The following is a 26,434-nucleotide window of genomic DNA, read 5'->3' on the forward strand; positions in this document are numbered from 1 at the left end:
AGTGAATTCCTTTTTGAAGTTCTGTTTCTCTTAAAAAAATGTTTATCTTGACAGATTATTTCCTTTCTGGCAGATATAGGACATAGCCATAACAGTGAATCTAATCTCCCTCCATCCCTGGACTTAAAGACAGTTTCAAACCTATTTCTGAGAAACGGTTCTCATCCAAGCTCTGTGGCAAAACTAGGGCCTCATTTCCATCACATTCTTGTTCAGTGTGTAATGGAGAAAAGGATGAAAAAGATGCAGGAAACTGGAAAAAAATCAGCCACTGGGATAATGTTCTGTGGTTATGTGACCATAAGTACTCTATACAATCTTGCAGTCACTTCCTCCTTGAGTGCAGGGCTCCACTGCTGACAAATGCATCTCTCTGTGTATAGCTCTCAGAAGGAGGTGAGGTAGACCTCCCATCATGCGAGGAGGAAAAGGGGCCTGTCCAGGGTCAGTGGGAGCCAGAGGGCCTGGACTGGGAGCAGCAGGCCTCTACTACAGAAAATTCAGACCAGAGAGAAAGAACAGGTAAGACCTGAAAGTGCTGCACCGAGTGACCCTAGACCAAACACTGCAGGTCTCACCAAACCAGTCAGAGCTTAGAGGCTCACCGAAACGCAAACTTCCAGCTATGAAACATCTCAGATTTCTGTGAAGTAACGTTTAAGAAACCTTCCTTGTGCACTCCTCAGTCTTTTTTTCTTTTTATGATAAGGTTCATGTGAGCCACTAGCTACTGCCTGTGTTTTTGCTCTCAGTTCACCCTGTTCTTGAATGTTAGCCATCAAAACAGGCCTGGGTCCCATCTGCCATATCTGATGGTGGTCATTAGGCAGTAATAAGCTCAGGAAAGGTATCAGATTGGAGTCACCTGAATGTTGGTGGTTTGCTCTTATTAAACTCCACCCTCTATATCCTCTATTAGCACTGATAACCTTAAATTGCTTTGCTGTAATGTACCATATATGAGTTTGTGAGACAGAAAAAGACTTCTTGTGTGCATGCATATACACAAGCAATACTTTCCAGATGGGGCAAGAAAACATGCTCCACTGCCTGCCCTCCCCTTCTGCCCCATCACTGTTGGTTGAACTTATTTTGATTTTTCTGTGAAAGGCTTGCGTGCGTTGCCATTTTACTTGAGTGGAATGGAACAAAAGGAGCTTTGTTGCTGGATCTGGGTTTGGGTTCGAGGGAGTGTGTGTGTATATATTGGAGGTTTGGTGGTGTGTACCATGTGGCCAGACCACTAACTGTTGTGCAGAGCAGTATATGGCTTACAGAAGGGGTGTGAGTGAGGCCAGAGGAAGCTGTCAGCGATGCTTATCTGTAACGGTCTTACTCAGACAGGGAATGCTATTGAAGTCGATGCAGCCAGAAATTCTTTTTGGTCGGGGCTCAGAATAGCGGAGCGAAAAAAAAAAGAAAAAGTAAGGAAATGCATTATTCAGGGCCATGTAGAATGATGATGACCGAAAAGGAGATTGTTTATTTCAGCTCCAGACAAGCTCGATTGTTTTTGTGCAGCCCATTTTCCTCTAGATGGAAAATTGGATGGAAAATTAATGAAACACAAGGAAAAAACATCTGAACCAAAACGCCAGACAGACTTCGTCTTAGCCCAGAGAAGGTTTGGCAATACACGTTGTCACTTATTTGAAACATTACGTTTACGTGAATATAATTATACTCGGCTGTAACATGTAAATGAACAAATGTAATTTTCTCACTTTGTGATTTTCGATATCACACTGAATGCTGCTTTATTTTATTTCATTAAGTTGGGGCAGCTTTGTTATTTTGAGGTCTTACCGCAGTATCTTTCTACTTACCTAATATTTATTTTTGTCTGTGTCAGTTATTTTTTGTTGGAGCTGGCAGTACAGAGCCCATGAAATCACAAAGCGTTTACCTTTTTATGGCCTTGACACAAAGCCACATTCATTACTAATAATTTTCTTAAAATGCAATTTAGCAAACTTGGTAACCTCGAAGATAAATACAAATTTTACTTAACATTTTTGTATTATCGTTAAAAACATCAGAAATGTTCAATCTTTATTTATCAGTTGAGAAAAATGAATCAGGTAATTCATCAACGTTATCACTTGAAAGGGTGCTACATAATTCGATTGTTATCCTCAAGATTTTCCATAATTTCTGACCTTCTAAATGTAGGACAGAGGAAAGACGATAGGCCCTTGCTTTCTTCAAAGACATGGTTCGTTGGCTCATAAGGGCCATCTGTTATGTGTTAGAAACGAGATGCCTGCTAGTGGCTTCCCAGGAATCACAGGCCAGTGCCAGCATCCACAAATTCAGATTCCCCCTTTTTTATACAATTCTTAAACATTCCTGTTTTTCTCATTTCCGTGAATTTAGTGACTTTCTTTTTTCCCTCATTTCACCTCGTCGTGTTTGTTTTTTCACCAGTTCAAAGCTATATTTGAGTTTGAATTACATTTTTAAAATTTTGTTTTGAAACAAGGCTGTGTCCACAGCATTGTTATTTTAACCCTGACCTCTCCTTCAGAGCTAGATGTTAGGATTTTGACCTGTACATCTGTCTGTCTGATGAAAAGGGGGCTTCTATAAAGTCAGCTTTACTGTGATATCATAGCATTCTGTTAAAAATATAATTTTTTTCCTTTATTTAACACCATAACTCTGAAACAGAAGGGAAGATTGCAACTTGGCTGATTAACTATAATCAGATTTTTTTTCACAGACGTATAATTCACATCTTTACTCTTGCCAGATAATACAAATATTTCCTTTATTTAAAACACTGATTTCTGATGGAGAGCTGTAAGTGTGTCCATGCACTCTGGGTTTTATAGTTTTGTCCTTTTTTGAGGTAAGATCAAATCTTCACTGAACCAGTAATACAAAGTGCTAAATTTTACCTATAAATGTCTACAAGAAAAGCTCACGTGTACACAACACACCTTGTGTGTCATCATATGTGTCATCAGTGTTGAGGAAGAGCAAGATTTTCAATTGAATTGTGCTAAAAAGCAAAACCATGAAACACATAAGAATTCCTAATGTGTAAAACCAGAGACCAAAACAAAAGAATGGAGAGAAATTCTTTTTTAGTCATCTTAGTTTAGCACAGTGCACCTCACTGGTTCTCAAATTAAACCATTCATATTTTTCCATAAGTTATTATGAGGAGAAATGTGCGGGAAATCCATGGTTTTGTCCATATCTGGTTTTGAGAGAGGCTGGGAGAGTGTGCCATTCAAGGAGTGCTGATCCCCAAGGACCTTGGAACTGAACTGTGTGCGAATGACCTTAAATGGGCAGAGATCAACCTGAAGCTGCATCGTATTGTATAGAGCCCAGAGATCGGAGAGATTAGCATTACTTCACATAAGTCAATTACATAATTATTCCTGTTTTTTTATAACAAGTCCAGAGTTTTGCCCAGAAGAGATGCATAAGTATAATTTCAATGTATCTCTCATTAATAGAATAAATATAAGTTTAATTGGCAAACTAAAGCCATCTCACCGACAAAATTAGTTATACATCTTATGTATACAACCTTCATGTGCAATCTAGAATAGCTTTTGTTATACACTGTATCAGAAATACTACACTCTCCCAGGTTCTATGTAATGACTAAATGTTACCGTGATTTGTTTTTGCACCTAATCCTCTGGTATTTGTTTCAGTTCTTGTAGGGATGATGTTACCTGAACTGTCAGCACTGTCTTCCTGTGAAATAGTGGTGACTGACAGGTATATTATGGAGACATCTATTTCTTGAATTCACAACATCCATCAGCTCACTAAGCTTGCTGTTGCTAAACTAAATATGTTTTGGCCACTTGGGGGCAGTGGAAAAAAATGTGAACACAGCAGCAACATACAGAAAGTTTTTTTTTAACAGTATTTTGGTGATTTTTAAGTGACCCCGAACTGAATAAGTGCATAAGGTGGATATATTTAAATATTTATATTTTAATATTAGGATATAGAAGTATTTCATTCAGGCTGAACTCTTACTGTAGCAGGGGCACCTTTTGATATTTTTTTCCAGCAGATAATCCCTTGGGTTTGCATTTGTTTAATTAACTTTTTATCCTTTGGGGGGCGTTTTGGATCATACTTAAGCCCCAAACTCAGTCACCAGCAGTCTCAGTGGTAGCATGCTGCTTTTAGAGCAAGGTTTACACTTCAGCTCCAAGGAGATAAAGGCAGAGAGCGATGCTGTGGGTCAGGTGAAGCTGGAAAACTCCAACCTGAAAGCTGGATAGATTTCTGGAAAAATAAGAGCTGGATGGGAAAGGGAGTATATGTTTGTGTAAAGGCAGATCTTTTGCTGTATGTGTGTGAATATTGTGAGACATGGACCTCCCGTCTGTGCAGCCTAGTGCAGAACTGCTGCCTGAGAGCAGCTCTGCTCGATGAGGTACAACAATGGGAGGTACTTAGTGGTACTAGTGAAGTGCACACACACACATGCATGTACAGACAGAGAGAGGCACACCGTCTGCCTCCCCGGTGTATGCTAGCAGTGCGTAGTTTAGTCTAATTGGACAAAAACAGCATCTCTTTGCAGGGCAGATGAGCTACGAACAGGACAGTTACTTCACAACTTCTGCTCCATGACATCAGCCAAAACAGCCCCAAACCTCCCCCTCATAGTGGCTTGTCCAAAATGCCAGTTTCCCTTAATTAGCACTCAGAAATAGCGAGAGCTTAGGAATAGGGAGGAAAAAATAGAGAGGAAGTAAAGGAGAAAAGGGGAAGGAAAAATTGGTATAAAAGTGAAATGCAGTGAGCATATTTTGGCAGGATTTTAGCAGAGTGATGGGGTGAAGAAAGACTAATGTCAGTGGGGGGTTGGGGGACACATTGTGAATAAGCAACTGCGTATCTGCTGAACTGAGACTTGCTGTATCTATTAGCATGCATGTTTATATCACATGAATTTTCTGTATTTTGCTGTTATTTCTGTAATTTATTGCCACACATTATGAAGGTTTTTACCTCAGCAGGGCGTACAGTGTTTGCAATATATGCATCCCAAGAGTGGCACATGAAATGAGCAGGAAATGTTGTGTATGAGCTGATTTACAACACATTCATAAATCACACTTGATATTCCACTTTGAGCACACACTCTGAAATGCGGCTCACTCTCTCTTTCAGTGGAAACATAATACTCTCTTCCCTGCTTGGCTGCCTGGCTCTACATAAAAATGTCATACCCATCTATTTGCTAGTGTGCTTATCTGCAAACGAGTCCAGTCCAGCGTGAATGTAAATGTATAGATTTCATTCATTCTTACACGTCTCTGAATCTGAACAAGCAGAGGAGTCTTCTGTGTGTGTTTGTGTGTCTGTATGTGGGGAGTAGGAGAAAGAAGTGAGTGAGCAGAGAGGAGAGATAAAAGGAGAGAGATGAATGTGTGTTAATGCATGCCTCACCTCACATCCCCCCTCTCCTCCCTTCAAGCCGAGGGAGGAACATTTTTTCCATATTTCTGTTAACGTTCAAAGCTTTGTGCATTGTCTGCTGGTCCAGTTTTGGTACTCATTTATTACACTCCATTATTGCACGAAGGACACTGCCAGTGTTAAATGTCAGGGCTGATGCACAGAAATAGATGTTAGTTAAAGACCAAAACGAAACATAGCACTCAGTATGCCAAGTACATGTCAGATCTGGTCATTGAGTGTCTAATAATAGTCCAAAGATTTGTTATAATACTGTAAATGAAAACATTTTTTCCTATTTGTCGTGCTTTGAAGCGGCACCACTAAAAGAACGCCTGCAATCAACCTTACGCAACAAGTACAAAAGCACCCCCTCCCCCCCGCTGTGGGACTTGTAGGATCATAATCTGGCAGCTTCTAGCTTAAGAGCATATTAAAAAATTCTCTCATATTCATTAATTTTGAATGTGTCTCCAGAGCGGTTTCTTCTTTGCTCTATAGCTGTTTTTTTGTTAATTGGTAGTGCAGGCAGTATTTGTTCAGTTTGTAACACAGTTTGCTGTCGTCTTTCTTTGCCGTCTTTGTTTTATCTTGTTTCTGTTGCTGTCAAATCAACTGTTTCTCAGCCCATTTTGAGTTGTGCTCCTTCGCTCACACGGTGTTTGGCAGCCATATCAGCATCAGACAAATGGAGACGTTCAGCAGTGCCTTTCAAGAATCCTCTAGCGAATTGCCCTTTCAATCACAGTTGCTTAAAACATCCATTATAAGCAAAGAAACTGAGAGAGCGATGGAGGCTGTGATGGGGAGAGAGAAAGGAAAGCTGTGACCTGTGTGTATCTTTACAGATATGTGGTGAACCACTGTGCTGCCTGAGCCTGGGAATTGATAATGCATAAGTCTGTCTCCAGTCCAGAATTGTATTTTCTATCTGCTTTAGATCCCTCTTCATGTACAGAGTGCTGAAATGCTGCATAGTCAATGCACTGGTTTGAAGTACTCTGTTTGTATGGCTAATGGGTGAGGCAGCCAGGCTTCTCTGTTTACCCTGACAGAAACATCCTGACAGGAGTGTGCCACCACCCTGCCACTGGACAGAAAGATGATGGAGACACAGTTCTGCCAGCTGTTGAAGTGCCTGACGGTGCACCTCAGTGATGCGTGCGCTTGTGTGTGCCTGCATGGTGGTTCAGTGCCAGCTGATACTCAGCCTTCTCTTGCTTCCATTGATGCCCCGTAGAGGAACCTGAGTGGGTGCTGTGATGCTGCCTGTCTTTGTTGCAGTAATCAGGTGGTGATTTCCACACAGTTGGACTGTAGCCTGTGAAAGGATGTGCCCAGGAAAATTGAGATGGGCTCGCACGCTGAGTCATAAGCTTAGCAGCTTCAGGCCTGAGAAAGACTGTTTGTTGATCAAATAGTAATTGTGCCTCAAAATATGTGGCATGTCTTGAAACAAGTTTTATTTTCCTCCCCGCGCTAGTTATATCTCGAGTTGGATGCATTTGCTTTACTTACTGACATTTCAACAGCCTCTGCTTTCACATGCATGGAGAATGAGCCATAATCCAGATGTTAATTGACTTTAATGTGCTTTGATGTAAAGTACACATCTAAATATTGCATGCTTTGTGTACAGCGCTTTGTTAAGAATTGCCCTGTGTAGCTTTCAGGTTGATCAGATTGACTTAGAAAGAAAGGGAAACAATTCTACAGTGTTCCTCCTTTGAATATGCACACTCACAGCTAATGCTACACACAAATGCCCAAATGTGCTCCATGCTCGATCCGATTTAGTCACAGACACATTTACCCAAAGACACATTTGCTCGCAAAAAGATGTTGGTCAAAGATTGCAGCTGCTGCTGAAGATTTTTGGGTAAAAGCACCTCTGAGTGAAACTAAAAATTCTAAAAATGTCACTCATCAGGTTCTGTAAATGCATGTATTAGTTTGATCGGTGTACTTTGAAGAGCATATTTTATTATCCTAGTTGATCGCTTTGGTGATTATGTCTAAATATACTCATTTGCCACTTTATTAGGTCTAAGTTGTAGGTCTCGTACTAGGTTGGACTCACTTTTTTCTTCAAAATTGCCTTAATTCTTCATATCATAGATTCAAAAGGTGCTGAAAACATGTTAGCATTCTTCTGATTTGTCAGTTGCACATTCATAATGTAAAACACTGTATCCATCCAGAAACCAGTTTGAGATGATCTGAGCTTTGTGACGTGACACGCTATCCTGCTAGATGCAGCCATGGTCATGGTCATGATCATCAGCAATATCCATGTAGGCTGTGGCTTCTAAATAATGCTCAGTTGGTACTAAGGGGAACAAAGTATGACAAAACCCCATTCCCCACCACTCGCAGTAGCCTGAACCATTGATACAAAGCAGTATCCAGAGCAATGCTTTCATGTTGTGCATGCCAGATTTTGTCTCCTGCCATCTGAATGTTGCAGGAAAATTTGAGACTCATCAGGCCAGATACCAGTTTTCCAATCTCCTGTTGTGCAATTTTGGAAAGCCAGTGTGAATTGTAGCCTCAGCTTTGTGCTCTTGGCTGTCAGGGCTGGCCCTCTGTGTGGTCCTCTGCTGCTCTTCTGTATTTACTGTTGCCTTTCTATTAGCTTGAAGCAGTCTGGCCGTTCTCCTCTGACCTCTGGCTTCAAAACAGCATTATGACCCAGAGAGCTGCTGCTCACTGTGCATTTTTTCTTTTTTGGGCTTTAAACACTCGAGATGGTTATAAACAAACATCCCAGCAGATCAGCAGTTTCAGAAATACTCAGACCAGCCTGTCTAAGTATTTCTGATACTAAGTTTGAACCTCAGGATGTTATCTTGATCACGTCTACATGCCTAAATACACTGAGCTGCTGCCATTTGATTGGCTGATTAGATATTTGAGGTTGAACAGGTATACCTCACAAAGTGGGTGTTTATCACAAGATGAAGTTACACTATATGGTGATAACATGGTGTAACTATATTACAGTGCAAAGCCCAATTCCCTTACGGGGGGCAACTTTGTCACTGATACAAAACTGCTTTATTCCACGAGCTTCTTTGGTTAGACTGTCCCACTGTGTACTTCAGAACAGGAAATTATCAGCCCAAATGATTGATGGTACACACACACACGCACGCACACACATCAAGAATGCCAACATTGTGAAATATGAGACCGCCTGTTCCCTCCATGGAAACACACTTTGCGAGCTCTGTGATCATAAATGAGCGCAGAAGTCAATATTGGAGCTGTCCCAGCCAGAAAAGCCCACTCTGAGCCACAAGCCCACGAAGAAACATTCCTAAACTGTCAGAAAGAGTCTGATACTGGCTGGACAATGCATGACACCTTCAGCATAACATGGCCATTCTGCTGTAAATAGCACCGTGTATCACTGCAGACCTGGGTGTTACTATTTCAACAGCCAGCTCCGAGCAGACACAAGAGAGCGCGTCATTTCATCTGATCTCGGAGTTGGCTATGTGAGAGCCCCTTTAAGCATTACTTACGCTAAAATGAGACTCAACCATGTAGAAAAGAGGATAACAGACAAGATGGGGGGCAGCAGACGAGAGAGGAAACAGAAGGGAGCAGAGGAAAAAAACAGCTGAGAGGGGGGAAGAGAGAAAACTATGGGAGTGGGAAAGCTATCCTGGAATAGCCAGCAACTAGAGCTACAGACTCCACCCTTCTCACCCCTCCCCTTACTCTCTCTCGTTCCCTTTCCCTTGCAATCGCTCTCTCTCCCCCCCTCTCTCTGAAGCAGTCTCCCAGTGTGTCATTTGACCAGGCAGTTCACAGAGGCGAGAGCTCAGCACCAAAAAGAAAGCAGTGGGAAAAAAGAGACAGAGACAGAAGGAACACGTTCAGCGTAACGATAAGCTTGCTGGAATGTTTCTCTCACTGCTTATCATCAGATGCAAAGCCCTGTGAGTGCGGATTTCTTCTTGGCTTATTGCTTTTGGGGACTCTTACACTTGGTTTCTTGGATATGGGTTTTAACTCTGCGTACAGTCAGCTGAAGAGGAGGATCAACTGACACCTTTTTGGGGGATTTACACTTTTTGAGGAGTAAACCTCTACTTGTGTGAGGGTGACGAAGAGAGACCAAGAAAAGAGAAGGAAAGGGGAGAGAGATAGATAGAGAGATAGAAAGAGAGCTAGAGAGAGAGAAAGAGTGCCCGGGCCATGCCCACCTCAGCTCATGGTTCAACAGCATGAAAGGGGGCCACCATCACCATCGCCACCACAGAGGCTGTGGCTGCCAACACTTGTTCCGTAAAGTCCTGGCCAAGTGTGGCTGCTGCTATGCACGAGTCAGAGGTCAGTGTCACACACAAATGCACATACACACAGAACGCCTAAAGAAATTTGATCTTTAATATCTGATTATCTGATTTTCCTGGCTTTGAGGTTGGAATTGTGCTTTAAAAACTGCTTTTGTGATCCTGTTTGTTGTGTATGTGCACGTTTGCGTGTGTGTGAGTGTGTGTGTGTGCAGTTTCTCTTGATCATTCCACTGCTCCTAATCTCCTTCTCCAATACATTATCTGAGATGTCCACCCATGTCTCTCTTATCTCTTCTCTCTTTTCTGCGAGCATATGTGAACAGTTTAAATGTAAGCCTTGGCCCCCTGCCCTGATCCCTACACCTCCAGCTAAAGCAACAGATGTACACACACACACACACACACACACACACACACACACACACACACACACACACGCATGCAGGCACACATGCACGCACAAACTTCAGAGCAAGTGAAAAAAGTTCTACAGAGCACAGCACAGTGAGGAACCGGAAGGAGGACATGGATCATGCATTCTTCCAGTAAGGATAGAGAAGAGGGAAAGAGCCTGCATGTGATTTGGAAGGTGACTGTCCTCATCATGACGAGTTCATGTCACTCAGTTATGTGCAGCACGTGGATGAATGAATCGCGCGGGGGGTCGGGGGTTGGGGTGGCTGTGCTACGCTGAAACATTCCTCGACCCAAAACAGTGGGGAGCAGAAGAAAACGACAACAATCCCCAGCAGCACCCCTGTCACTGTCTTCCCCTCCGTTTGCAGTAATGACGTGCAACATAAATAGCAGCGGTCCACCAGAGTAGTGTTGAGTTAAAGCAGCAGGTGGCATGATATGTAATAACAACAAAGTCAGATGAGCAGGCACAGTCGTCCATAGGCAGCCGTGGTTGTTTGTAGTTTATACAAAACTCAGGACTCGGTGTAACCTTGAGCTTAGAGCAGGAAAAAAAATCGTCTTAATGTTCCTACCTCTTTTGGTCTTTCTTCTCTGTTCATTTTGCCATCTTGTACACATGCATGACCTCTGCCACTGTGGCTCCAAGGCAAAGTTAAAACAACAGCGGTGTCTAATAGCAGTGTACGATTTTATGCTGTGGTGGCACGCTGTGCGTTTGTTCCCTTTTACAAGCGTACATCAAAGTTGTAAACAGTGGACATACCCTTTGAAGTTCAGTACTTAGCAGGGGGGGCTTTCATAAAGTAGATTTTCATATTGCTGGCAAGCATTGTTGAATGCATACCTTAGATTCCTTCAGTTTAATCTCTTATGTAATAGATATTCTCCTTTTCCATCGCCTGCAGCTCCCTTCTGCATCTCTACCATGTTATCATAGCAAATACACACACACTTAGATCAAAATATATAAACATGTGGGGGACTGGAGGAATGAAACATTTCAGGCTATTAAAAGAACTCTCAATAAGCCTATAGCAAGAACATTATCCCAACAGTCAGGATTTCCTTAAATATATATTTTATTTTATATATTTTTTAGTGTATTGGCAGGGATGGCGGGGGGGGGGGGGGTACTTTGGTCCACTATGAAAAGATGAGATTTTAAATTTTTATTTTGCAAGCTGAACAAGAGAAATATGAGCACTCTATCCTGTCTGTAAAAGCCATGTGTGCTCTATAAAACCTCCTCATAGAAGAAAGCACATTTTTCATGTTGCAGCTGGCTTTTGTGCTCACATACTGTACTGCTCTCTCCATTAATCTGCACAGCAGTTTCTCTGATTAAAACATGGGGGTCCAGGGTCAGTTGTAGACTTTTATATTATTGAAAAACTGTTTCTCTCTCTGTCTATAAAAAACCTGATATTATTCAATTCTTTCCTTTCTTTATAATTGTATCTCATACTTTTGTGAGATATCACATATCTGACTTTCCCATTGTTTTTACTGTGGCGTCTACAAGACAAATACTGAATAATGCAGACTTTTTTCCGTTCTTCTCCCAAGACATTGTTGTTTCAGGTGAGGCACGTAACTGTATCAATTACCATCTATTTGTCTAAAGCATACATTTTTTCAAAAAAGGCCCAAAGTGGTGCCTGCACTGTCTTAGCTGAGATAATCAGAGCGGCAGCTTACTATTAGCTCCCACATCCCTAACTCTGATATCAATAGCAACAAAAGAATTTCCTCTTTGTTGTCATTTTTTAAAATCATGACAGGCCGTCTTTGCTCTATTGTCTTGGACACAACTGTTTACGATGCATTTCCATCATTCATTGATTCCAAATTAAAAAAAAAAGCCTGATGACTGACTTAAGAGGAAACTATCATGTGCGGTGTGATTCATTCCCCTACTTAGGCGTAATGGCACTTACTTGCAGGCCGGGTGATCACATGCACTATGCTATTATGTCACACCATATGTGTTCCTAGTGGATGCCTATCGCTTAGACCAGCATACTCACACTTGACTTTTCAATGGGTAAGCTAAAATAAGTTCAGCTGCTCACAGACTAAATGAGTCGCACGGGACAGTCTTTAATTCTGAATCTGACCCGTTTGCTTATATGCAGAAAGAGACTGCAGCTGAATCAATGTGGCATCATGCTGGCTACCCTGCCGGACTTTTTTCACATCTTAATCAATATCCAGTGACACGAGTGCAGGGGCAGCGGAGTCCTTATTAAGTTAGGAATGTGTGAATGGGTGTTATTTGCACTGTGTGTGGATTTGTGTTTATCGCAATACCGACGAGCACTAGAAGGTAGGAAGAGTTGGAGGAAATGTCTGACAGAAGAGCTGGGATTATTGATCTGGGCACTACTCATCGAGATGGAGAGGGCAGGAAGATGGACAGGTGGGGAGATGGGTTTAATGAAAGAGAAAGGCATGTATCATTTTAGCTCTGATACCAGCGGTAGTCTGCACAGCGCATTAGCAGATTGGCTTCCAGAGGGCCATTAGTGGGGCCTGCTTCCCAGCAAAGACTGTTGACAAACCATTTGAAAACAGATGGTATGCTTTGTCTTATATTGTCCACGGTGAGCTGAATTCACAGCCCAGACGGCATAAAAGCAGGTAACCTAATTATTTATCAAATGATTTATCTGAACAGAGAGTTTGGGGAAATATTTTGTAATATGTAAAGGAGAGGTGGAATGGACAAGTGGACAAGCACTGACAAGGCCCTGACTGCAAACGTCTGTTCACGCCTTTTTGAGCGAACTTTCAAATCTTGCAATCAGAGGAAGGAGTTCACATGCTGTAAAGACTACTGATGATGGAACCATCAATGTTCTCCTCACACACACACACACACACACACACACACACACACACACACACACACACACACACACACACACACACACACACACACACACACACACACACTGATAATGTTAGGAATTACACCCATGCAATTTGAGCTAACACGTCTTATCTTTTCTGTGGCACAGCCTCCCACACATCTAATGCTATTTGGGATGCACCCTCAAGTAAATCTAGCACACATACGTGCAGACTGTCAGACAGTAACCAAACAAAGATAAGGATGGAGCAGAGTTAAGATCACACTTAAAGGCAGATACTGTAATAGGCAGACCATATGGGAAAGAGTACTTTTTATACACATTTATATATCTCAGTTATTCAGTGGTTTCTTTTTCCGCATTGTTCCCGGACTCGTTCCCGGTTCCCACTCCGGGTTGGGGATGAGTTCCTGCCCCAAGTGGAGGAGTTCAAGTATCTCGGAGTCTTGTTTGCGAGTGATGGGAGAAGGGAGCTGGAGATCGACAGACGGATTGGGGCTGCAGCTGCAGTAATGTGGACGCTGCACCGGTCCGTCGTGGTGAAGAGGGAGCTGAGTGTAAAAGCGAAGCTCTCAATTTACCGGTCGATCTACGTCCCTACCCTCACCTATGGCCACGAGCTGTGGGTAGTGACCGAAAGAACGAGATCGTGGATACAAGCGGCAGAAATGAGCTTCCTCTGAAGGGTGGCTGGCCTCTCCCTTAGAGATAGGGTGAGAAGTTCGGCCATCCGGGAGGGGCTCAGAGTAGAGCAGCTGCTGCTCCACATCGAAAGGAGCCAGCTGAGGTGGTTCGGGCATCTGACAAGGATGCCTCCTGGGCGCCTCCTGGGTGAGGTGTTCCGGGCATGTCCCACCGGGAGGAGGCCCCGGGGCAGACCCAGGACACGCTGGAGAGATTATATCTCTCGGCTGGCCTGGGAACGCCTTGGTGTTCCCCCGGATAAGCTGGAGGAGGTGGCTGGGGAGAGGGAGGTCTGGGCCTCTCTGCTTAGGCTGCTGCCACCGCGACCCGGCCTTGGATAAAGCGGAAGAAGATGGATGGATGGATGGTTTCTTTTTCATTAACATATTCCTCACCTGCTGTGTTCCACAACTGAGGCAACAAGCAGCTTTACCTGTGTGTGAGAGGGTTAAGGTCACATGGCAGCAGTCAGGGTAGGGCAACAACAACAGCAATAATAAAACTGTTTCCATCTATGGATCTGTCTGTGTCTCCATAAGTATGTTTGTCTTTCTGCTGCTGTCACTTATCTCTTTGTGTTCCTTTTCTTTAATGATCCTCCAAAGAAGGAAAAGGGTCGGCGTTGTCTTGCATATGCATCTATATGTGTTCCCTTTGCATCTGAGAGCGTGTCTATTTGTGAGTGTTGGGGGCTGGTGTTGACTCATGCATGCAGTGTGTTAGGACAAGAATCCCCCACAGCAATGACACATACGCTCACACACACAGACACACACATATATTTACATGGTTGAACGGCAAAGACAGGGCGAACGAAACCAAAGACAACCATTAAAAAAACAAAAAAACACCCCAAAACATACACTGATATATATGTAAGTTTAAATTAGCATCAAATTGAAAAAATGATTAGCATCAAAGGCCTTTGGGGCAACTTGCATCATCTGTATCGCTGCCACGGTTCTGCATTCAGCCGTAGTAAACAGTTGCTGCGCATTCAAGCCATCGAGAAAATAAGAAGCAAAAACTCACAATAATCTCACGTGACAGGCAGCGATTAAAATTTAGCTGCTCCACAATGTTCGGCATCAACACGCAGCTCGTAAAATAGAATAAATCACCGAACATTTATTTTTGTCCCTTCACAGATTAGTCAGAGTGCACGATGTGCTGCAGACCTCGAGGTGGTTGGGTTCAGTGTCTTGCTCAAGAACACGCGCTTGCACATTTCATCAGTTTGGCCGCCGTCAGACAAGAACTTGATCCCCGCAGCGAACCTGGGACCCCGCGATGTACGAATACATTTTGATAACAAGTTGAGAGTGCTTTTGACAGAAAGCAGCACTGCTGGCAAATGCGGGGGGGCGGGGGGACCAGTGTGTCTTTTTATGTCTCAGCTAGAGAAACTTAGTTGTCATCAGCTTATAAGGCAGACTTCAGACATTATGGAAAAAGCAACAAAAATAGCTGAAATTGAAGGTATGCTAGACTGCCGTGGCTCAGCTCTGTGTTCAGCACTCTGAGATATTTTTAAACTTTGCACCCCAGCCCACCCTCCACCTCGTCATCTCTTCTTGCCCTCCCACCAAACCCCCAGCCTCCTTCCCAGCCGATCTCCACCATATTGTTTCTCTGTTGCAAAAGCGAAGCTCCCCAGCTGGATGAAGAAATCAGCCAGCCTGAATTTGGGCTGAATGTTGCGTGATCTGCTGGCTTGGAATATGAAGACCAAGTGGAGCTTTAAGATCACTCCTGGGGCGTTCTCATTTTCTCCCTCCTCCTGCTTCTCTTCTTCATTTCTCTCCTCTCCTTCAACTCCCGCTCTTTATTAATTATTTTATTATCTATGCCCTTTCTCCTTTAAAACAAACACACATTTATATATGGTTAATGTATTTTTACCACGTCCCTTTCTTTCACAGTTCATTGTCATTTCCTTTTTGTTCTACTAAACTGCCTTGCCCTGACATATTTGCAAGGCTCCCACAGTCTTTCCTTCCCTTTTTTCTCTTCCTTAGGACTCTGTTTGTAAATGTGCAGAGGAGAAGAATGAGGGAACAAATTATGAAACACAGGAGTGCATTCCATACCTTGTTTAGAAAGAATTCTCCAACAGTGCAGAGGGGGAGAGGAGCGACTTCCCCCCCGTGATTCTACCCCCACTTTCAGTCCATATGGCTCTTTTTATACCTGCCTCCTTTTGGGGGGGGGGGGCTATAATGTTTGCTCTTGCTTTTCTAATACTCAGCTCTTGCTTTCATGGAGTTTTACTCCTTCTTTTTTTCAAAACAGCAGCCGCAGTATAAAGACTTGTGAGTGGTGTGAAAAAAGTTTCAACTTTTGACTCTTTTCATTTGGCGAGATTGGAACATGCTTGCTGTAAGTCTTAGCGACAGGTTGACTGCAATGATTGCTGTCGTGTCCCCTCTGGCTGTCAGAGTGGAGAGATTTTGGCTGCTCTGTTCTGCAGTTCTCTCCAGAGAATACTTCACAGAGGCCTCAGTGAGAAACTTTCCAAAACAGTGCACAAGGCAAGGCAACACAGGAGCTGAGCATCTTACTTACCTTGTGTTTAATCAAATTTACTGTTGGGACTGTAGTTCCTCGCAGCCTGTGATCAGCTTATAGAGCATTATTGTTTGGTTCACTTCTAACCTAAATTTGCCATCATGTTTGTCTCTGCGCCTCACTAGAGGATAGTTCTGCGAGTTCATGGTTTATCAGTTGCACAAGAGTCTCTGGGGTATCTTAAAGGGACAGTTCACACCAAAATTTAATTTAAATGTTTTCTTTTGCCCGTTTTGGCGTCAGTTGACCAGTTATAGAAGTGTTGATTGTAGCGATGTCTGTCATCTGTACAGTATAATTTATTTTTTTTTTTTTTTTTTTACTATTTAATTTGTAAAAATGTGTATACACACACACACACACACACACACACACACACACACACACACACACACACACGTAGGAAAATATTTAGTATACACATCCAGAAATGCATACACTATTATATATTGTACATATATTTATTAGTTTCAGGTTGGCCATTCTTGTATTTTGCTCGTTTGTGTTGTTGTGTTTGCACATCTCTGTTGCTTGTGGGGCTCACACACAAGAATTTCACTCGCATGTGCTGTGCCAGTGTGCCTGCACATGTGATGTGACAATAAAAGTGATTTGATTTGATTTGATTTGATTTGATAATGGAAATTATGTTTTCATACGTTTAAAAAGCTGACCTGCTTAGTCAATAAAAAAAAATGCACGAACATTGTTTTGAGCACTCTAATGGCAGCTATTATCCATCTACTGAATCATACCTGGGCCATGTCACTCTGCACAAAGAAGCACATCTGCAAAGAGGATTGTGTTAGGCACAATGGGACAAGATATGATTATTGCTGTTGTGATGCTAGCTACCTGCACACTTTGCAGTTTCTATATGAAAGCGCTCACAGCAGGGTTGGTGCATTTTTTGTGCTGAATTGCTGCTGATTTTTTCCAAATAATTATTTGTCACTTTGATTTAGTTCCAATATAGCTGACAGCAGGCAGTTATGTCAAAACAAGTTTACATCAAAACAACCTAGATGCATGAATAATTCTACAGAATGTAGAAAATATAAGCAAAAATAATTTGGAGGTGAACTGTCCCTTTAAGCATTTGTAAATCCCAATGAATTCTGGGCAAAATAGAGTTCTTTTCAAACTAATAAACAAACTTGTATGTTTTTACTGGGAATCCACAGCTAAGAAAAGCAAAAGATACAAGCAAATACTTCCATAAAGTTTTTGCATTGTTAAATAAGCTTTCCCCCGTGTTTCTGCCTTCTACACTGGACTGGAGAAGACAGCAAACCAAAAATTGACCTGTTTCCTTCTTATCGGCCTGCAACACTCTGATTGTCAGTCAGGCACCACTGATTGTTACTATAGACACAGCTTTCTGTTCATAGCCTGCAGCCAATACGTAAGGATTAAAGCCACATTGGTGGACTCAAGAGAAAAACAATTTTAAAAAATGTAAAAACATCCTAATGTGTATTTAATAACCCCCCAAATCTTTAGAATAAGTTTTTATTTATGTGCAAAATTCACATTGTAGCAGCCAAACTAAGACTACTGTAGCTGTTACTTTATAAATGCCAAATTTAGAAACATTTGAGTGTCTGAGTGTGACTTTAAAGATTTGCTTTTGCCGTAACAATCTAATTACACTAGCTAATAGTTCACAGTATTATATATATTTGGCAGTATACTCAACACTTGCACATTTTCTATTGCTTTACTTAATGTTAATTATTCAGTTTCGTTAACCTATAGGAAAACTGTCCACCTGATGGATTTGGCACAGGTGGAACTGTGCCTCGGGTCGCCCTCAAACACTTAAATGGATTTTGTGTATTCATAAGATGCCCTCTTAACAGCCATATGGAGAGCTCTTGCTCAAAATGCAGGATCTGATCGAAAAGCGACAAAAGCTGACAGCTGCAGATGGTTTTCTTGAATTCAGAATAAGCTTTTCAGAAGCATCCTTTGTGCCTCTGGCATTGTCTTACTAATAAGCATAAGCCAGGGAAACATTTGCTGGGTTGTCACTGTATGAATATTGATGCAAATCTACAGTAATCATTGTGCTTTGTGTGTGTGTGCACGTGCAAGCGTGTGTGTGTGTCACAGACAGGTATATGTTCACGAGTGTATTGCTATGTAAAACAAGACTGAGTGCGTGCGCCCACATGTGTAGGTTGATTTCTTGCTGATGGCTAATCTTTTGTGCGGCTGTCCCTCACTCTCTCTCCTTCTGGGTTTAGTTGCTATGGCAATAAGAGTGGGGAGAGGTGGAGAGCTATGGAAAGGAATGAGAATATGTGTCTGGAAAGCACATCAAGTCTGACTGAGAATCGCTATGCCAGCACATCTTTAGGTCTCGAGGTCGGAACTGTGTGCCCCATTACAATGAAAGCTGAGATATTTGTTTTTGCACACAAACCTCGCATGCTTGCTCCAAATACACAACATGTTCTGAACGCTTGGATGCTCAGGATATAATTTTATGAGAGAGCATATCTGAGACAAGAGAAGTTAGACAGTTTTGTGTCAAATCAACAATTCACATTGTTGACTCAGTTTGTTATAAAGCCGTCATGGTTACTTGCAGTGCAGAGCACTGACCTTGTGCACAGCCAGCGACAAACTGCAAGAGCACAGTACTGGAGCTGTCAGGCAGACTGGGGCCAAAGGAGAGGCTCCACATACCCGCGACCCAGCGTGCATCGCAGCTCTGTCTCCAGCTCTCCTTGGAGGCCTCCTGACTGGCACTGCCATATGAAATCACAATCGCTTTTAATTTGCTCGTTGTTTTCGACCACCTCAAACACAAGTGCCAGCCATTTGTTCTCTGACTTTTTTTTTTAGAGTGAGTGTGTGTCTGTGAATGCGTGTGTGTGTGACTAGATAATCATAGTGATGACCGACAGTACCCAGGGTGTGTGCTTCCTATTGCTAAAAAGGGTAAAAAGAGTAGTGCTGATCATCACTGTGATTATCCGGGTGCACATACATACATACACACACACGCACACTGGCACAAGATATACACACAATTGCACACACACTAAATCAGAGTGCCATGCAGCGCCTGCAAGGTCATTTAAGTACTTTTCCAACCCTCATTTTCCCAAAATGCCTCAAAGCATTTTTCAGTGGACCTCATATAAAGACTGAACAATCTTATGGTTACTTTGGGAGCACGAGCGGTTGATATATATCCACCTACAGGAAAACATCCATTTCACAGTTTAGGTTTTTTTAGTTCTTGTTTTGGGAAAAGAAAATTGTGACTGTGACGTTTTAAGCTGCTGCATACTTCTACTAAACAGTTCCTATTCATTTCTCCATTATTTTTGTAAGAACAAATTGGCAGATATTTTATAATATAAAATATAAGCAATAAATTGACAGTTAAAATGTTGTCCAGCTTTAACAACTACAGGGTTAAAGTAATGTAAAAATAAATGTAGCACTAAATATAATCAAATATAATTATTGATAGATTACGTACAAATAAAATCAAAAAATAAAAGCATAATGAGTCATTTTGCTTTTGGTGTGCTAGCGCTTCTTTACTAGAGCAAAACAGGCAGTTGCTGCGTTGATCTTCAGCCTCTGGGCCTCGTATTGTACATGTAACGTGCACGGTATCATTCATGATAAACAAAGGATGTCTGTTTAAATATTTTCTTCTTCTCTGTCACATCTCAATCTCATATCTTCTTCTTCTGGAGAAAGCTCCCCCAAAAACAAAGTACTGTAGTAATGAGAGAAAATTACTTTGACAGTTTATCTATTTAAGGGAAAAAAACATGTCCGAACACCCTCAACTAGAGTTGGCTATTGTTGAGATGCAAAGTAAGGGGAAAATATTGAGAAGCTTATCACGTATCAAGCTGACAAGGATTTATTTGGTCCATCTCACAACTTTAACTGATCATAAGAGGAAAAAATAGGGAAAAGGTTACGGCTGCCATAGGTGGGCATCATTCAGAAACAAAGCTATGGAGGTGGGGTGTTCATGTGTGTGAAAGATGTGGTCTACAAGAAATGAAAGTATTTATATGAATTTATAAAAATCAAATCCATTTGTTCTCTTTTTCTGCCTTCAAACTGAAGCTGTGCACTTTGAAAAGCAACATTTATAGCACATTTAGACTTTATTAGTTTTTTTTTACTTATGCTACGGTCACACCAGGGGAACCAGGGGGTGGAGACCAAAATTACTGCAACCATTTACAATAAACTTGTGATCTCCTTGACTTCTAAGACAGTCAGTGATCTTCAAGGGGACTTTGGTGCATCAAGTTGGCGATAAAACTGCAATAACATGGAGTCAGTCTGCTGTCAGTCTGCTATCAGTTGACAATCGAATGCACCTCAGGAAATTACAGCTGATGTGTTTGTAATTAAATGTAGTAAATCAGCGAAAATTGCAAATCTGTTCTATCTGTTGCAAACCTGTTGCTGTCCACATGCACAGAGATTCAAATTAACTACTTACATTCAGAGTACAGCCAAAATCTTAAATCTCTCAAACAGAAATTGACAAATTCCTCCAAAACTAGTGACATAATTATTGTTGGAAGGCGATTTAACTGTAAAATGGCATAGGTGCTCTGCAACATTGCTTTTAAATAAGAATATGATCAGAATAAAACCAGAGGAGTCGAGTCCCCTGTTACAAAGACATGCACAAACAACAAGATGTTGCCAAATTGTCTGCATTTATTAAACTGGAAGGAAATTATTTGCATACCTTCACCAATCTGAGAGTGATTGCAGTCAGTTTGAGTCAGACCGCCACTGTTTGGAGACAGTTTGCATCCCACCAGGTGACCTGCTGCCATGACTACTTGCATTTTGTTGCCGAATATAAAAGAATTGAATGTACTCACTGGGTAAACACCATAACTCTAGCATGACTGAGGTTTGGGCTTGTACTGTTCAAATCTTTCTTTTCACTTTCATACAATTGGAATTTTTTAAAACTTTAATGAGTGAGAGAGAAAGCTTGAGTTACATAGTAACTGGGATCTGGAGTTTAGCAGTTACTGCATATGCAGGGTGTAATGACTGTCTCAGAATAAGTAGAGCTGAGCTTCTGTTGCTTGAAAGTTTCTCCATTGGTAACAGTTCAGTGAAAGCGGGGCAGTAAATGACTTGACTCTGGCTCTTGATTAAATTATTGGATCATGATTTGTGAATATGGGACTTTCCATCTCTGAATACCTGTTGATCCTGTGGTGCTTAGTTAATAAATCTGTGTGAAATGGACCACACTGCAACCTTAATCCCCTGTATTTGATTCTGTGTACTTGTGGAGGTTTAGTTCCCCAGAGCATAAATGAATAAAGGCAGTGCCAAGAATCTGGCAAGTCTCTCTCTAAGTGGTTCTAGAGGAATGTCTGGAGTTTTCAAGGCCACTAACCACAAACATGGTTCCAGTCTCTCACTGTACACTGCTGGGAGCTTGCAGACAGTCTCTGTGGTGAGACTGCCGTCACAGCCTCTTTTTTTAAAATTGCAAATTAAGAATCAAGTTGAAAGAAAATGCTGATTGAAATCTCAGGTGAGATATCCACAACCTCTGCCACTTTGACTGCACTGCTATACTCCCACTGACCTGATTTTCACAGTCAGTGGCAGCAGTAGTGGTTTAGATCTGACTATCAATTAGAGCTGTTTCATAATCCCTCATCAGGAGAAGTGTCTGATTTACTCTTTCACATTGTTCCACAGACGAAAGGATTAATGCCAGCGTGGTTTTTTTCGGTCTTGTTTTTCTGGTGACTGGCAGCACTTTGATGCATTAAACTGATAAAGAATATGCCACAGAGTCTGGCTGTGGGCGATGATGGCAGGAGACTGACTCTGATGGCTTGTTTGCGTGTCACTTGATGTGTCTAGCACATATTTCCTTCTGTGCTCTGGGAATAACAGTGGTGTGTGGATGTGTGTGTGCGTGCGTGCGTATAAACTAGGTCAGTAGGAGGACAGGAAACCACTGTTCACTTGTCTGACTGCAGTGTGTCACTCCAAAGGTTTGACACGAACACACTCACATATGGCACACACAAGGACGACAAGAGTTGAGCTGCTGCACATGTCTTTGTTGCAGTGCCCACAGTTAAAAATCAGCACAGTTCCTGCTTATGTGCACTCAAGTGTATGTCGCTTGTGCCCTCATGGCCTTCCTTCCGCTCGTCTCGTCAGTGTTTCCTCCCATACTCTCACTGAACTTCTTAACTTTAATCACACTGGCATCTTTTTGCCCCTCTGCTGCTTAATCTTTATACAGAATCCCTGCTCTTCCCAGCAGCTCACCCCATAGCCTCTGCTTTAGACTGTCAGAGGATTCCTGAGGTTGTGGATTCAGTTGCTTAAGCCTTAATACCAAAACGAAAGATAAGAAAGGAGAATAAAAAAGGATTAAAAACTTTTTAAAAACTTTTTTTTTTTTTTTACTTCTGTAGCGTTGTCTTCTCTGCTAGCTTGTTTTGCATGTCAAACTTGTGCTGCACTCAGCAGCTTCGGGGCAGTGCAGTGGAGGTCATTGCATAAGAGGAGGGAGCTGTGCAGTGTCCTGCTCCCAGTCATTATCTGAAAAACACTGCAGTGCACAGAGATGCAGAGGGTAAGAGTGCGTTAGAGTGCCAAACGGGGTGGCAGAAGGAGGAACTTATCGTAGAGAAAAAGGTGTCAGGGTGAAAAAGAAAGGAAGGAGGGAGGATTGAAGGAAAAGCCAGAAAAAGACGAGTACAATTTATGATTTGAAATGTTTCATTGTAAAAAGCACCTTGGTTAGAACATTTTCCGTCATGTGCTTCAGGTACTTGCCTCGTGGTCTTTCAGCTCTTTCGGTTTGAACGTGAGTGCAGACCGGGCCCTGCTGGTTGATGGAAAGGGTGTCCATTTCCTCTGAGTGGGTGAAATGTAATATAGCAGCTGAGTCTAGGCTGAAGAGCATAAGGTGGAGAGGGCAGTGAGTGAGAGAGAAAGAATCGAGAAGATAAGTATGGTGCTGTGTTAAGAGTTGTTAGCAATGACGCGGGCGGGCACCTATGTGTTGATTGCCACAATTCCCCAGAGCTGTAAGCCACAAGGTGCTAGTATTGAATGGCAGCTCTAAGTTTGTCAAACTCAGCAGGATATTTGACATGTTTGCCACAGTGCTGAGCAGCAGGATGCTCGCCTCTAATGCTGTGTATTGTTACACTGACAGGCTGATGACTCTGGATAACAGGTTGACAGCCTGCACCTGTGCGCCCATCAGGAGAGCCTCTCTGGAAAAAAAAAAGCGTATGGGCACCTGCATGTCTGCTTATTTATTTTTTATTTGTGGAGTCCAGTAATGCCTAAATTGCCTATATGATCCCGAGAGGCATGGGATTGACAGGGAACTCCACAGTGGAGGGGGCTGTGAAGTTTGCTCCATTAAAGCCAACGCTTTTAGCCTGATTTGTTGGCTCAGCAGCACTCACTCTTCAGCAATCAATAAACAGAAGTTAGAGCAGACTTCTTCTGGTGGACGACCACTTAGCGCATATCTATCTCCATCAATCACCTGAAAAGAGGGGAAGAGATTTGCTTTCTCATTTTTCTCTGCTTTTGCATTTCAGACATAAATTAAAGTAAATTTACTCTTAACTCATCCATCCATCCATCATCCATCCATCCATCTTCTTAACCAACTTGGGGACTTGGAGCCACAGGAGTCTGTCCCACCTGGCATAGAGACAGGCAGTCACATGCTCTTATAGCTGTCCCTGCCTTTGATTCAGTCACATCTAACTCAAACCTTCATGAGAACAGTGAATCATAAGTTTTCCCTCTCCACATGACTGGACAAGCTGTGCCACATATAGTCATTAGATAATTCAATCAGCTATAAGTGAATTTAACTGTGGTAATAACAAATGGTTGACTGTGAACCACACAAAAAAGGACGGACGTGAAATTATGTAGTGTTCAGCAATCAATAGATTTATCAGACTGACCTTTGGAAAATTAATCATTCACTATATTGACAGAGTTTGAGGATTGCTTAAGTTTATTAGCATTCATTAAACAGCTGAAGATTTCTGCTTCTCAAACGAGTAACTCTTTTTTTTCCTTGGCTTGAATTATAGTTAATTGAACTAAACTGGGTTAGGCTGTGCTTGAGCAAACAAGACATTTGATGAAGTCACCTTAGGTTTAGGAAATAGTGACAGACAGTTATCTGTAGTCTTGTGCCAACTTATTAGTTGCTTAATCTAGAAACCAACTGTGAGTTGAAAAAGAAAAATTGCTGCATAGCTGTATTGACTCTGCAATACCGTACAAATACTAATAGTGAAAGATGGCTCTCTTAAGTTGCCCTCTTAGATGATGTGGGCTGTCTCTTTTCTGTATTGTGACCGACCAACACTAAGAAAAATCTGGAAGTGCTTTGCAACAGATACCCACTTGGCTACAAAGTTACACAGTACAGCAATTTTGGATGAGCCTCCCGCCCCGGCACTCGCTCATCCTCTCAGACAGCGAGTGGGCGAGTGGTGAAAACCTAGCATTAACAAATCACCACAGATCAGGGCAGCTTAATGCAGCCCTTTTTCTCCTGTGCCCTTAACTCTTAATTGTTACAAGCACATAAACAATAGTCAAGTTGCATTAACAAAATCAGCGTGGGTAATCTTTTCTTTGTGGTGCCATTATGGAGATGAATTTCAGTGGGCACTATCAGCATGAAGCACAGCAGGGAAAGAGTGGGAAGGATAGTCCCCCCACCCCCCAGTTTCCTCTTTGTAGGTGTATAACAGTATTAACTCCACTTATCTTGCAATGTGTGGGGCGAGCGGAGGTGGGTTTCTCTAAGGAGAAGCTCATCATCTCCCCTTACAGTTGTCTCACTGTTTCTGTGCAAAAGTGTTATTGATGTCTCCGTAATGACTTGTATAAGGTACAAAGAATACATGATCAGTGGAAGTGCTCAGTTGCCATGGTGACAGATGTAAGGATAGTCGTTATAAAACCAGTAAATAATGTACGCTCTGTGCATCGTAAATCTGTACGTGTGACAGAGCTACTGTATCATCCTGATGCAAAGCCTCGAATTGGAGAGCTGCTCTGTCCTGTCTCCAGTCATTTCAAATTGCTTCCAGGCGCTTCAGCGGTGTCAGTCTCTTTAGCCTATTTCTTCAGCTGATGCCTCAAGATAGTTAGAAACAATGTTGCTGGTTGTATCTCTGCACTTTGAACTGCAAACGCTGACCTGGCTAAACTTGAGCAGGAACCTTGGGAAATACAAACCTCTGGGTCTGGCCCTCTGTTAGAGGTCAGGAGAGCTGGGTTGGGAGGGTGCACAATATCACATGTGCTCCCCAGCGTTTTCACATCCTTTCTTCTCTCTGACTGGGGAACCTTCACAGATGGTGGACGCTTTGCTTCTTCCAGATGCAACCATAAATACAATGGCTCTCAGATGCATTTTGATATCCCAATAGTTCCCTGCAGGGTACAGCCATCTTTTTTCTTTAAACTTGCTTGTGTTCCTTATCTTGCTCTGTTCAGATGCTCCTTCTGCTAGGCTTAGATCTCCTTATACACTCTATTTGCAGACTTTTATATGGATATTTGGGTGGGAATTAGAAAGAAAAGTGGATGGGAAAATTGCATGATACATGCTGGGGAAAAATAGAGGAAATGGTATCTCTATGGTGGAAATACACAAGTTAAAGTTATTTTCTTAGTTATCACCTACCATTCACAAGTTTCTGCATTAGCAGAAATACGATCTTATTAGCATGGCCTGTTTGCGCTGAGGTTAATGATTCGTCAAACACTGTGAGTTTTGTGCTGTGCAGAGCACAAAGCTCATTATTATTGATCAGTACTGTGGCTGCTATTGAATTTCTCAGACAAAGAAATTGAGTGAATAAAGTTGTGGAGATTCTTAAATCTTTTAATTATGAACACTGAACTAAGCTGAATGATTTAGCCTGGGTTTAAGTTTGCATCTTATTGCTGAGAACTGCAATAACAGACTGTGGCTCAAATAAAGCGCTCTGAAATCAGGTCAGTGTTGTCTTCTCATGAACAGATGCACAACATAAACTACAAAGTTTTTTTTTTTTTTTTTTTTTTTTACAAGTAATGGAAAATAGT

The 26,434-nt window shown here is 42.1% G+C and overlaps 1 protein-coding gene across 4 annotated transcripts in view; it reads left to right on the top strand.

The window, feature by feature from the left end:
- arhgef25a (Rho guanine nucleotide exchange factor (GEF) 25a) overlaps positions 1 to 26,434 on the top strand; it is a 42,629-nt gene that overhangs the window by 1,098 nt on the left and 15,097 nt on the right. For 3 of the 4 annotated variants that reach the window (XM_004558763.6, XM_004558761.6, XM_004558762.6), the window contains exon 2: positions 384 to 522. In XM_004558763.6, coding sequence (XP_004558820.1) covers positions 384 to 522 — 139 coding nt within the window. Of the gene's footprint in view, positions 1 to 383; positions 523 to 9,212; positions 9,787 to 26,434 lie in introns of those variants that run through there. The other variant, XM_023152879.3, reaches the window with a different exon arrangement.

The sequence above is a fragment of the Maylandia zebra genome, linkage group LG20, assembly GCF_041146795.1.
Source record: "Maylandia zebra isolate NMK-2024a linkage group LG20, Mzebra_GT3a, whole genome shotgun sequence".
NCBI lineage: Eukaryota > Metazoa > Chordata > Actinopteri > Cichliformes > Cichlidae > Maylandia > Maylandia zebra.